Source organism: Phascolarctos cinereus, unplaced genomic scaffold (assembly GCF_003287225.1).
Source record: "Phascolarctos cinereus isolate Bilbo 61053 unplaced genomic scaffold, phaCin_HiC Scaffold_2;HRSCAF=192, whole genome shotgun sequence".
Classification (NCBI taxonomy): domain Eukaryota; kingdom Metazoa; phylum Chordata; class Mammalia; order Diprotodontia; family Phascolarctidae; genus Phascolarctos; species Phascolarctos cinereus.
Window position 1 is genome coordinate 254,914,730 of NW_027555625.1, and position 12,170 is coordinate 254,926,899.

A 12,170-nucleotide genomic window follows, 5' to 3' on the forward strand; every position below is an offset into this window, starting at 1 on the left:
ACATTTCTGATTGGTTCCGTTGTGTTGCCTTCTTGTGGTACTGGAATGCAAAATAATCTCACTCATTCTGCTCTTCTCTGTATCAAGCAGATCATTATGATGGCTTTAAGAAAGGCAGCTTGTGCCTGTAAGCCATTCCTTTTTATTTCTTGGATTCATGGCAGCAATTTCATCACATTGACTAGTATATAAACCATTCAGCAGTATTGTCAGAGCCCTACTAGACAGCGTTTCAGGGTTCCTGTCAGACCTCCATAGCTACTATGGTTATCTCAAGTTAACACGGAGTCCCTGTTATATGTCATTAAAACTCTGGCATCCTCAAATTTTGTTATTCTGTCCCTTTCCCACAACACAGACAATGGGTTGGATTTTAAGGGAGTTGATGATGATGATGTTGCTACTGATGATGATAACTTTCCATTTGGTATGTTATGAATAAATGAATGGATAAAGCATTTATTAAGCTCTTCTTATTTGCGAAACCCTGTGCTAAGTGCTGGGAATTTCAATAGAAAGCTCTTAAGGAACTTAAATTCTAATGAGATAGACAACTCATATGGAAGATTTCAGCTGCAAGTCAGGTGGGAAAATCCTTTGGTTCCTAGGGTATAGGGGAAAAGCAGATGTTAATGCCTCTTCTTTAATGCCATTTCCACCAATAAAATTATGTAATTTTCTGATGCTGACCCATTTGACAATGCCTAGGACTTTGGTGGCAAAAACTTTCATTTCTGGGTCTTTGGTAGCTGTGGCTTTGTAGCACTTGCAGGAGCAGTTATATTTTCCAAAGAACTTCACTTTTGATTCTTACAAAAGCCATGGTTGATAGGTCAGATATTGCCATCCCCATTTGGTATTCAAGGACACTGAGGCTCAGAAAAGTCAAGTGATATGTCCAAAAGCAAATTCATGTTAAAAATGGGGCTAGGACCCTTGGTTCCAGACTCTCCATGCAATATGCATCTGTGGTTTAAGGCAGGGTAGTACAAGAAATAATAAAAGCCTAAAAAAATGTTCTGGCCCTTTGTCCCCAAGTGCTTAAAAAGCTGATTGTACAAATAAGCAAGCCAAACAGATAAGTGAAAGACATCCTATCAATTCACAAATAATAACAATTCACATTTATGTGGATTTAAGGTTTATAGAGACTTTCATCCCAACAACCCACCTCCATCTTCCCAGGTTACTACCTTGCCCACTACACTTCATGGAAGCACCTCTCCCAATCCCTCTCCCAGAGAGGCCAGCGTACCAGTAGATCAAGCTGCAAAATCTTTTTTCTGATGCTTAGGTTTTCCACCCTCAGGGAAGGGGGGCGGTCTAGGAGAATTGACTCAGCCTACAATCTTCTGTATCATCTCAAGTTTGGGGAACCAACTGCTCTCTTTCCTATTGATATATATTCCTAAGATATAGCCTTTCTCATTTCCTGGGGAGCACTTGATTAATGTGACTGCCTAAACCCAGCCCATCTTCATTCTGTGCCTTATCAGGTCCCATCAGCTCAGGGAGAGGTCTCCAGCAACCCAGACACATCCGTCAACCTCAGAGTGCATTGTACTTTTACCGTGACCTTGGATGTGAAAAGGGGAGCATCTGTGCCTGTCCTCAGAAATATGCTGAGAGACAAGCTCCTGCAGCGATTAGAAGGTGCACAGCTCAGGTATGGATTTTGTGCTGATTCTAGGAGGACACAGGGCATCCCTTTATAGGATGTTGAGCCCCAGCACACACATCTGCTAGAAAGAATCATGCTGTTCACCTCCTAGTGATTGAGAAGTGATAGACACAGGATGCAGAATGAGACACGCATTTTATGGCCACAGCCAATGAGTCAATTTGCTTTGCTTGATTGTACACATTTGTTATAAAGATTTAATTTTTAAAAAAAGAACCCAGCTGATCCCAAAGAAATCAGTCCGTGGGCAAAGGGAGAATTCAGAAACATTTGTAGGATGAAATATTGAATAACACTGATATTGGTCCCAGTCTCAGCTCCTGGAGCTACAGATTTTCCCCTTTTAAGGGAAGGGTTGAGAAGAAGAGTGATGATTGTGAAGTTAATCTGCTAAAGAAGGAAGGGATGGGATCAAGGAGTGTGAGGGATCATCTCTTTATCGGAGATTGGAGTAGAAGAAACAGTCAGGCATGATATCAAAGAGTTTTAAAATGTGGAGAAGAGGGAGCTCATGATGAATAGCTCCTAATTTCTCAGTAAAATATATATCCCAGATCCCTTCTCATCTCCTTCCTGCCTACTGAGGGACCTCTTCTCTTAATTAACCTTTTTGTTTCTTATTTAACCACCAGCCCCTTCTTTTCTGTCTTTGAACATGCGTGGGTTGCTCCTGTCTTAAAGAAAGCTTGGCTTAAGCTCAGCACTTCTTACCAAATATCTCTTCTGCAGCCTGAAAATGCCTCCAGTAATCATTCTTCTTCTGAGAAGCTGGATTTCCCATGGGGAAACTGTCCACTATATCTAATTCCTCATCACCTTATTCTTTCCATGACTTCCTGCACTCCAGCTCCTATCCCTATCATAAAACTTTTTGATGTAATGGTGACATAACGACATAGTAAAGTTAGGGTCACTAGACCTCTGCCAGGCACTGGAGTTGGGAAGACCTGGGTTCAAATCTTACCTCAACCACTTATTAGCTGTGTAATAATAGACCAGGCACTTTAAGCTCTCTGTGCCTCAGTTTCCTTATCTATAAAATGAGAGGGTTGGAATTAATGGCTTCTAAGATCCTTTCCAGCTCTAAATTTATGACTCTATGATTCTATGTCCTCTGAGTCAAATCCAACAAATAAAAATCTTTATATTCCTTCTCAAATCAGGGGTTCTCCTGAGGTCAGAACTATGTCTCCTCAGTTTCCTGGCTTATCCCCACCCTCCAGTTGGTGACCTCAGCCTCACTCTTCACATTATTTTCTTTATCACTCTTCCTTATCCTCTGCCCAACCCCATTTTGGCTGGGCACTGGGCCATCTTGAAAGTCAGAAGTCCTTGTTTCAGTTTGGACCCAATAGGGACAAAAAAACATCTCAGCATGTAAATAGCATTTTGGGGTGAGCCCATTGGGAACAGACTGGGGAATTCCCTGGTAAGGTCACCATAGCAACCACACTTTTGCTGGCTTTGGTGAAACAATACAGTAAGCTTTAGTAGTGTAGGCAGCATTAAGACAACAATCAGTTATTAACATTATACTGTATTCATGAAGGATTTGACTTCATAGAGTTTTGATCAATCAACCATAATTTATTACCTGCTATAAGCAGGTACCATGCTAGATACTAGGAATATAAGAGGGGAGAAAAAAAAAAGAAAGAAACGGCCTCTGCCCTCCAGAAACTTATATTCTATTGGGGAGACAAAGCATACTAAACAGTAACAGGTAATTTTGGGAGGGAGGATACTAGTAGCTGGGGGGAGATATGTGTGGATATTGGGAAAGCCTTCAAGCAAAATGTAATGTGTGAATATTTGTTACATGAGTTTCTTTTCTTTTTTTTTCCCCAGTGGGGAGAGGGAAGTGGGAGGGAAAGAAAATAGAATTTAATTAATTAAAATGTTAAATTATAAATAACCCCAGGTTTAAATTTAGAATGTGGTGCTTGAGCTGGGTTTTGAAGGCATAAAAAAAGATTCTGTGAAGTAGAGATGAGGAGAGAGTGTATTACAGGTATGGAGGGCAGCCCATACAAAGGAGACATGAGATGGAGTGTCATGTGTGAGGAACAGTAAGAAGACTAGCTTCCCTGGACCAAAAAGTAATAGAGAATCAGACTGGAAAGGTAAGTCAGAGCCAGGTTTTGAAGGGCTTCAAAAGACTGGTCAGATGAGAACTGAGAAAAAGCCATCAGATTTCTCAATTAAGAGATCACTGGTAACTGTGGAAAGAGAAGTGTCAATTGAGTGATGAGGTCAGAAGCCAGATTGGAAAGGATTGAAGGATGCGTGAAAGGAAAGGAAATAAAGACAGGGGTTATAGACAGCTGCTTCTAAGAGTTTGGCAGGAAAAGGGAGAAGAGATACATGGTGATAGCTGAAGGGCTTTTTTTCCAAGACAGATGAGAGTTGGGCATGTTTGTAGACAGCAGGAATACCAGTAGATAAAGTGATAATTTTAGAGAAAGAGAGATTGAAAAATCAAAAGATGGGGATGATGGTGAGGGTAATCCAGTGGCAGAGGAAGGAATGGGATCAGTGGGTGTGGGACTATGTCATTGGGTTTTAAGATGTAGAGAATAGAAGAAGACAGAGTTCATGGCAAATGATTTCTATTTTCTCCATAAAGTATGAAGCAAGGTCCTTAGCTGAGAGGGGCAAATAAGAGGGAGAGGCACGGGAGGCTTGAGAAGAAAAGAGATGGTTTGGAACAGCCCCTGGGGGAGTGGGATGTAGTATCAAATTAGGAAAGAGTCAAAGGATTGACTTGCTACAATGAGGGCTTTTTGAGATTAAAAACATACATTTCTAGTGGAGGGCAGCTAGGTGGCATGATAGTGCACAGAGCCCTGGGCTTGGAATCAGGAAGATTCATCTTCATGAGTTCAAATTTATTCCCAGACACTTACTAGCTGTGTGACCCTGGGCAAGTCACTTAACCCTGTTTGCCTCAGTCCCTCATCTGTAAAATGAACTGGAGAAGGAAATGTCAAACCACCGCATCAGGGTCATAGAGTCAGGTGACTCAACAGCAAACATTTCCAACAAGCCCTCTCAGTGAGGTTCTGTGACTTCCTTCAACTTCTTCATTTGGCAGCACATGAGTGGAGCAGAGATGGCTAGTGACGGTAATACAGGGTTAGGGTTTGGCCAAGTACATGTGACTGCAGATTATCCAGGTTTCTCCTCAAGCTGTCACTCACCCTTAATAACTAGGGTAGGACATTAGTGGTGCTGCCTTTTCGTTGAAGAATTGTATGAAAAGCAATTTTGTAGAGAGGAACAATATTTCTATCTGTGACCAGAGGTGGACCCTAAGCTTCCCTAATGAAGTTAGTTGCTAATAGCAAATCACATGCCCATGCTCTGTGGGCCAAGAAGCCTATCCCCTGGTGGACTATGCATGTCACATGAGATGAACAGTAGGTGACTAAGTATCCGTTGCAGTTACAGCCACCAGGATAATGGGAAGTTCATTACAATTTCTGGGGAAGAGGCGTGTAAAAAAATGTGGCAGGAGGCAGCAGCAGACAGAAGACTGAGTCTCCAGTGCCAGGTAACAATCCCCTAGGTATCCTCTGGGAACTCTGGGGGCAAAGAAGACAGTACAGAAATACTCATGGAATGGATAGCAGTCCTCTCTAGGAGGCTCTGCGTCCAGACCCCAGATTCAGCCCTCATGTTTCTGCTCAGGGCTTTCTGGGCACTTCTCTACCCATCAGTCTCTCTGTCCTTCCCTGTTGTCTGTCCATTCATACCTGAGTTCTAAAGAAGCAATAAAGTCAGAGTTGCTGGCTTTCCTAGCAGCACCATGGTGTAACTATGGCCAGGTCAGATTTAGAAGATAAATAAATACATATTCACTCACCTGAACTCCCAAAAAGGCAGTTGTTTCCCTAGAGTATAAGAGCCCTCTTCAAGGATCAGCGAAGGCCAGCTGCAGTGCAGGAGTTTGTAAGCAGGATAGGCCTTCAAAGAGCTGTAATATCTGCAGTGGATGGATATGTTCTGGCTTGGAGACACTATCCATGTTTACTCCCTGCTCACCTCATCTCCAATCTGAGTCCCTGTATCCAGAGGTGTGCTGGTAAATTTTTAACAACCAGATTGCTAAAAAACAAAACAAAACAAACAAAACAAACCCCAAAGTACATTTTAAGCTTAATCTTTATATTAACACTTTCTCCATCACTTTCTTAAGTCTAGAAATGAAAACCATGCAGGACAAAAAGTAAATTGTCCCAGCTTTTTGAAAAAGAGAAAATAATAACAATAATATAGATAGAAATAAAAAATTTAAAAATAAAAATCTAGGCCCCAAACATCAATATAGCTCTGAAAAAAAGTCTTTAAAAAAGCCCTTTGTGTTTCAAATAGAGTTACTTGACTACTTAAACCCAGATCACTCTCATTAAATAGCCAATAATAGCCCCCAGCCCAAGCCTTTGTGGCTCATTATCTAGATTTTGATGGCTCAGGATGAGTGTGAATAGCAATTGTTTTCTCTTCTGGCCAGAAACTCTAAGGGTCTTCCCCTCCTAGATAGATGGTTTTGTGATTGGTAAATTAAGCCATCTTGTCTCAACTCTTACCTAGCCTTTGGTCATTGAATGGGCAGTGCCTCAGACTGAGACCTGGGAAGGATCTAATTTAGAAAGGACTGAGTCCCCACTGCATCCTGGGCCTTCCCCGGTCTTCTTGACTTTTGTCTTACCACTGAACTTTGATGACCCTGGAGGAAAGAGTGAGGCTGAGGGCTTTGTTCAGCTGTGCCTCACTAAAATCCAACTCTTGTGCAAAGTCAAGACCTCACCTTAGGATGTCCCCTTCGAGAACAAAGGAGGAGCAACAGCAACAAGTCTAGAAATCAACAAAACAATAAATCAGACCCTAATTTGTTGTGTTCACCAATTTCTGGAGAAATACTTACACTGACAACGTAACAATAGACTCTTGTGAGTTGGGTTCCAACTGGCTCTAGAACCTCCTGCCTGTATCCATCATTCATTATCCTTCCAGTCATTATTATACATTCAGGTCTGGCTTGATTGTCTTTCCAAAGCTTCATGTTGACCTTTCCCACCAATTGTTCTCTCCTTTGTTACAGTCTAGTTTCCCTTAGTTCTTCTGATCATCTTGGGTGTCCCCTTCTCTCCTGATGCAGCCTGGCTCCCCTTCCCTCCTCTGACTCAACCTGGCTCTTTTTCTCTCCCCTAACTCAACCTGACTCGCTTCTCCTCTTAGGGAACAGAGTGCCGTGGAGGCCGACGTGTGCTCTATCAAATGGTTGCTCAGTACAGCTATTCTGCAGAGGGACCTGAAGACCTAGAGTTCCAGAAAGGGGATACCCTGGACATTCTTTCTGAAGGTACTGGCCTTTGGGCAGCTCCTTTTGCCAAGGCCAGTCATTAAAGACTGCTGTGACTTGTCATATCTAGGCTTCCCTTAGTGCTGGATTAGTCTATGAGATTCCTGGATATTCCTGCCTGTTTCTGAAGAGGTCTAGGGGTTTTGGGGTGCTGGGACCCCAAGACCGCGGTACCGGGCCCTGCTGAATGAATTCAACTCAAATCTTCTTCAGCCAGAGGAAAAGTTTATTAGTGATAAATCACAGAGGCCAGGTGATGCCCATAAGGACAGGCGGGCATGAGAAAGGCTCAGCCTTTGGGGCACGAGAGATTCTCAGCCGGGTGACTCAGCCGGGTGACGCCTGTAAAGACAAGCGGGCATGAGAGGTTCTCAGCCTTGTGGGCCTGAGATTCTCAGCATCTGAATGAGGGCCAAGGTGGATCTTAAATACTAAAGTGACTTTGGGTGGCCAGAGAAGGGGGTTGGGGAAAGGGTCTAGGTAAGAATTCTAATTGGGGAGGTCAGAGAGATTGAATAGACAATGGGAATAGATAATGGAGGGAACAGGAAGGCAGAAGTTTGAAAGGCATCTGCACAAAATCAAGGTGGGGCTAGGACTTTCAAAAGGAGATAAAGGAAGGCCTTTCTGGGGCCTATAGACAAAAGGGAGCCTAAGGCTTTCAAAGGGAGATGAGGGTCTGGGGCCTGTGAGTCAGATTCCCTTTGAGGCAAAGGGTGAAGATCTTGGCTTGGGCCCCGCCCTCATCATCTCCACACCTGTACAAATAAGATTCATCACTTCACACGATCTTAGGCTCAAGAAGCAGGGACTTTAGAGGTCGTGTCATCCAACTCCCCCATTTTAAAGATAAGGAAGCTGAGGCCCAAAGAGGTTGTGTCCCTTCACACAGGTAGAAATGGAAGAGACAGTCTTGTGACTCCCAAGAAAGCCCCCTTTCCAAAAGCTAAGATTCAAGAAAGCCAAGTCAGAGATTAGATGCCTGGTCCCTGGTCAGAGAGTGAGTACTGTGGCAAGTCAGGGTAAGAGCCTAGCCTTCCCCTCAGACCACCAGGCTGTACTGCTTCTCCACCCCTGAAGAGTGGCCAGTTTCTCTAGGGGTTGTTTTTCCCTTTTTTGAGCTTTTGACATTTCACTGGGATAGAATGGAAATATTTCCAGTCATCCCCTCATAGAATCCCTTTACTCTGCTCCTTCCCTGCTTAGAGGTAAGCTTCCAAACATCTTCCCAAGCCTAATAGAAATTTTAGGATTGCTCCTTGTTGGTCAGCAGTGTGAATAATTAGATCTAGCTACTTCTAAGCATTATCCTATGACTGTCTTTTTGAAACTTTTTGGTTTCTGATTGTCATGTACTGTTTTTTTTTTTTTCAGTGAATGAAGAGTGGCTGGAGGGCCATTGCTCAGGTCACATTGGCATTTTCCCCAAATGTTTTGCTCAGTTGGCCAGTGTGACCAAAGAAGAGACTCCAGTGGAGCCATCCATGACTTACAGCTTCTGAACCTGGACCAGGCAGTACACAAGGACCAGGCTCCTTGCCATCACTGGAGTTCCCATTCCCACAGCCAGAGTGTTCCCCAGGAGTCCTATCTACATGAAGATTCCCCCACCAAAAGATTCCCACTTAACTTTTTTTTTTTAATTTCTGCACTTTAAGTTTTAATAACTCCAAACTGCACCAAGACACTTGGGACACCTGCATAGGCAACCACAACAATGTTAACAACCCATTATGTGCCTCAGTGAAAAGAATGGACGATGGTACAGTGAAAAGATTGGCAAGAGATTTCCTAGGACATGTTTTGTTTATGAACAACTAGCCTGAGTGTTTACTCTAGCGTCCTATGAGAAGAAAAGGTATTGATTGGACCTGTGATGTCACTGGCATAGAGGATTCTCAGGTGAGGAAACTCCCTCCATCGATGCAAATGTCCGTAATTTATAGTCTTAGAAAGTTCCCTAGAGCATTGAGAGTTTGAGTGAGTTGGCCGGGGTCATCACGCAATCAGTTTGTCCCACTTACTTTAGAAGACCCAGGCGTTCCAGCTCCTTGGAGAGAATCGCTTCCTAAAACATCAGCTTCCTGACTAATGGGATCCATAGGAGTTGGAACCGGGAAAAGGGAAGTGAGAGATCACTGAACCCAATCTCTTCATTTTATGGAGGAAGAAAATGAGGCTCAGAGAAGAAGTGACTTGTCCATGGTCATGAGGCTAAGAAATAGCAGGGCAGGGATCTGAACCTGGGTCGTCTTCCTCTAGGTCCAGTGCATCTTCCACTGGGCCCAATAATCACTGAGGTAGAAAGAAGCTAGAGGGCAGCCAGATCATTCCTGACGACCCGCCTTAGAACCCAGAATTCCAGACCCCTGGCCCACTGCTTTAGATATGTTCTCCTCCTGCCTATTCATTTTTCAGATGAGGCCCAGAGGGGAAGAGACTTGCACAAGGTCAGTTAGTGGCAGATCTTGGACTACATTTCTTCATCCTCTGAAAGGAGAATATACCTTATGAAAGATATTATTACAACTGTTAACTATCATCTAGAAAGAAAATCTGGCTCAATACTCAATTCAGGTGTAGAGTTAATGAAATAGAAACACCTTTGTGGTATTATTAAAAAAGGAGGGGAGGGGCAGCTAGGTGGTGCAGTGGATAGAGCACTGGCCCTGAGATCAGGAGGACTTGAGTTCAAATCCAGCCTCAGACCAAACGCTTGACACCTACTAGCTGTGTGACCCTGGGCAAGTCACTTAACCCCAATTGCCTTTAAAAAAAAAAAAGGAGGGGAAACAAAGCAGATACCCATTGATTCAGGGAACGGCCAAGGAAATTGTGGTAAATAAATTTAGTGGAATATCCCTATGCTGTACAAAGTTATGAATATGAAGAATTCAGAAAAAAATGTAACAAGGGGAAATGGATCTGTGAATCTTCTCTTGGCTCTAAAGGGATTCACCTGTGCTAGAGTGTTTGTACTTTGGGGTGACAGCAGACCTTTCTTAGTCCCTGTGATTGGGGGCTTTGTTAAAGAGGATTGGCAACTGAGCCAGGGAGAGCCCCCCACTCAGGTTGTAAGAACAAAGAAAGGACATCCAGCATCTTTAGGCCCTGCCTAGTTTAGAACACAGATCTCCCTTGGGCTTCTGGCTATTGGGAGAGGGGACTAGGGAAGTAATTTCCATGTCCTCCCCTAGCCCTTAACAGCATAGCAGCTAGAGGCACAAGACAGAACAACATGTGCTTGCTTAGGTGAAACAGAGACTGAACCTTAAGGCCTTACCTATCTCTTCTTTTTTGAATTTCTTTGTGTGAGCACAGATAACCAAACAGAGATCCTAAGAGGTAAGCATCTCCCCTCCTTAGGGTCTGCTTCTTAAGTCTGAGAGATTAGGAGTCCTTGAGTTAATTCTGGTTGCCCAGGAGATGACCATCCTTTTGTGAGGGGAAGGGCGCTAATACCAGAATTTAGCAGCCAAAGGACTAAAGCCAGAGCCCTTGCTAGAGAGACTGGAGATTAAACAGTGTAGCCCTGAAGTAAATGTGAAATGTTTGTTCAGCAATCCCACAAAGTACCTTTACCTTTGGGGAAAGTATAATATATAATGGATCATATTGTTTGTTTTATGTATTTGTTAACATACACTTATGGATCTTTTGTGTGTTAAGTATTTCTTTTGTAGTGGGGAAAAATAGCTGCCCTATACCTAATAAATGTTTTGTGTATTGAATATCTTTACTAGAAGGAATGATGTTAATAACTTTTAGGGTAGCTAGAGTGAGCTTTACCTAAGGTTTATTGTAGAAATTTTCCTTAGGTCTTCAGGGTTGGTATATAACAAGCAAGAGAAAATGTGAATCTGGGGCAGTTAGGTGGCACAGCAGATAGAGCACCAGTTCTAGAGTCAGGAGGACCCGAGTTCAAATGCAGCCTCAGACGCTTGATACTTACTAGATGTGTGATCCTGGGCAAGTCACTTAACCCAGATTGCCTTGCCAAAAAAAAGACAAATGTGAATCCCTGGAGCTAGGGTATATGCTCAGCTCCAATGCCTGTTAGAGAAGCATGGGAAGAATTATATGAATACATGTGGAATGATATAATAAGAACCAAGAAAACAATATACACAATGACCACAACAATGTAAATGGAAAGAACGAGAAAAGAAACAACTGTATAATTATGACCAAGTTTAACTCCAGTGAAGAGAGGAGAACATGCCTTTCCCTTCTTGGCAAAGTCTGGAACACTGCATTGCCTGTCACATAATGGTCACTGTATGAGTGCTTATTCCTTTCCCTTCCCCCTTTTGGCTGATCTTAGCCTCCTTAAGCAAACTTTTTTCTCTTTTTATCCTTTGTTACAAAGGGATGGCTTTCTGAGAAAGAACCTGGCTGCTTTTCTATTTTGTATGTTTCCTGAGCACAGGTGAAGAGAGGAATATATTCAGAAATGAAATTTTGTACACAAAAAACATTATAAGAAAATATTTAAATTAACAGAATCCTAGCAGTACTTTTCATAGTAACAAAAAAAAAAAGAAACAAAATGGGTGATCGTCAATTGAGAAATGACTGAATAATTGTGGTATATTAATATCATTATGCTTTTAAGGAGTGAATATAAGAAATTCAGAGAAACATGGGGGAGACTTACATGAATTGATGTAAAGCAAAGCAAGCAGAATACACACTAACTATAATAATAAAAATGACTATGACACTGAAAGGCAGCCAAATTCAGATTAATTGCAATATTGACCAGCATTGTTCCCTGGAAACCAGGTGATGAAATACTTGTCCCTTCTTTAAATATAGAGATAAGAGGCTTTGTGAACATGGTGTTGCATATTTTGTCAGATACAATCTTTTTGTCTGTCATTTTTGCCTAGCTGTTTTACTTTATTACTAAGAAGTAAAGTTGATGAAAGACACCTGCCCCTCCAAGCTGTCTCCCTGCAGCATATTGTTCTGTGAAATTATTTTTATATTTACCTTGTTTGTGGTTTGGATCCACTTATCTGTGTTCATTCCCTAACCTACCCAAAAAGAGAATGTAAGTTTTGTGGGTGAGGGGTTTTTATGCTGTGGCAGCTTTTTGCCTTTATTTCTATTCCCATCTTA

The 12,170-nt window shown here is 42.5% G+C and overlaps 1 protein-coding gene across 1 annotated transcript in view; it reads left to right on the plus strand.

The window, feature by feature from the left end:
- The window catches only part of NOXA1 (NADPH oxidase activator 1), a 46,056-nt gene extending 33,897 nt beyond the window's left edge, over positions 1-12,159 (plus strand). The window contains exons 10-13 of the mRNA XM_020981789.2: positions 1,497-1,666; positions 5,126-5,234; positions 6,923-7,046; positions 8,421-12,159. Coding sequence (XP_020837448.1) covers positions 1,497-1,666; positions 5,126-5,234; positions 6,923-7,046; positions 8,421-8,548 — 531 coding nt within the window. The 3' untranslated portion in view covers positions 8,549-12,159. The remainder of the gene's footprint in view (positions 1-1,496; positions 1,667-5,125; positions 5,235-6,922; positions 7,047-8,420) is intronic.
- The last annotated feature ends 11 nt before the right edge of the window (positions 12,160-12,170 follow it).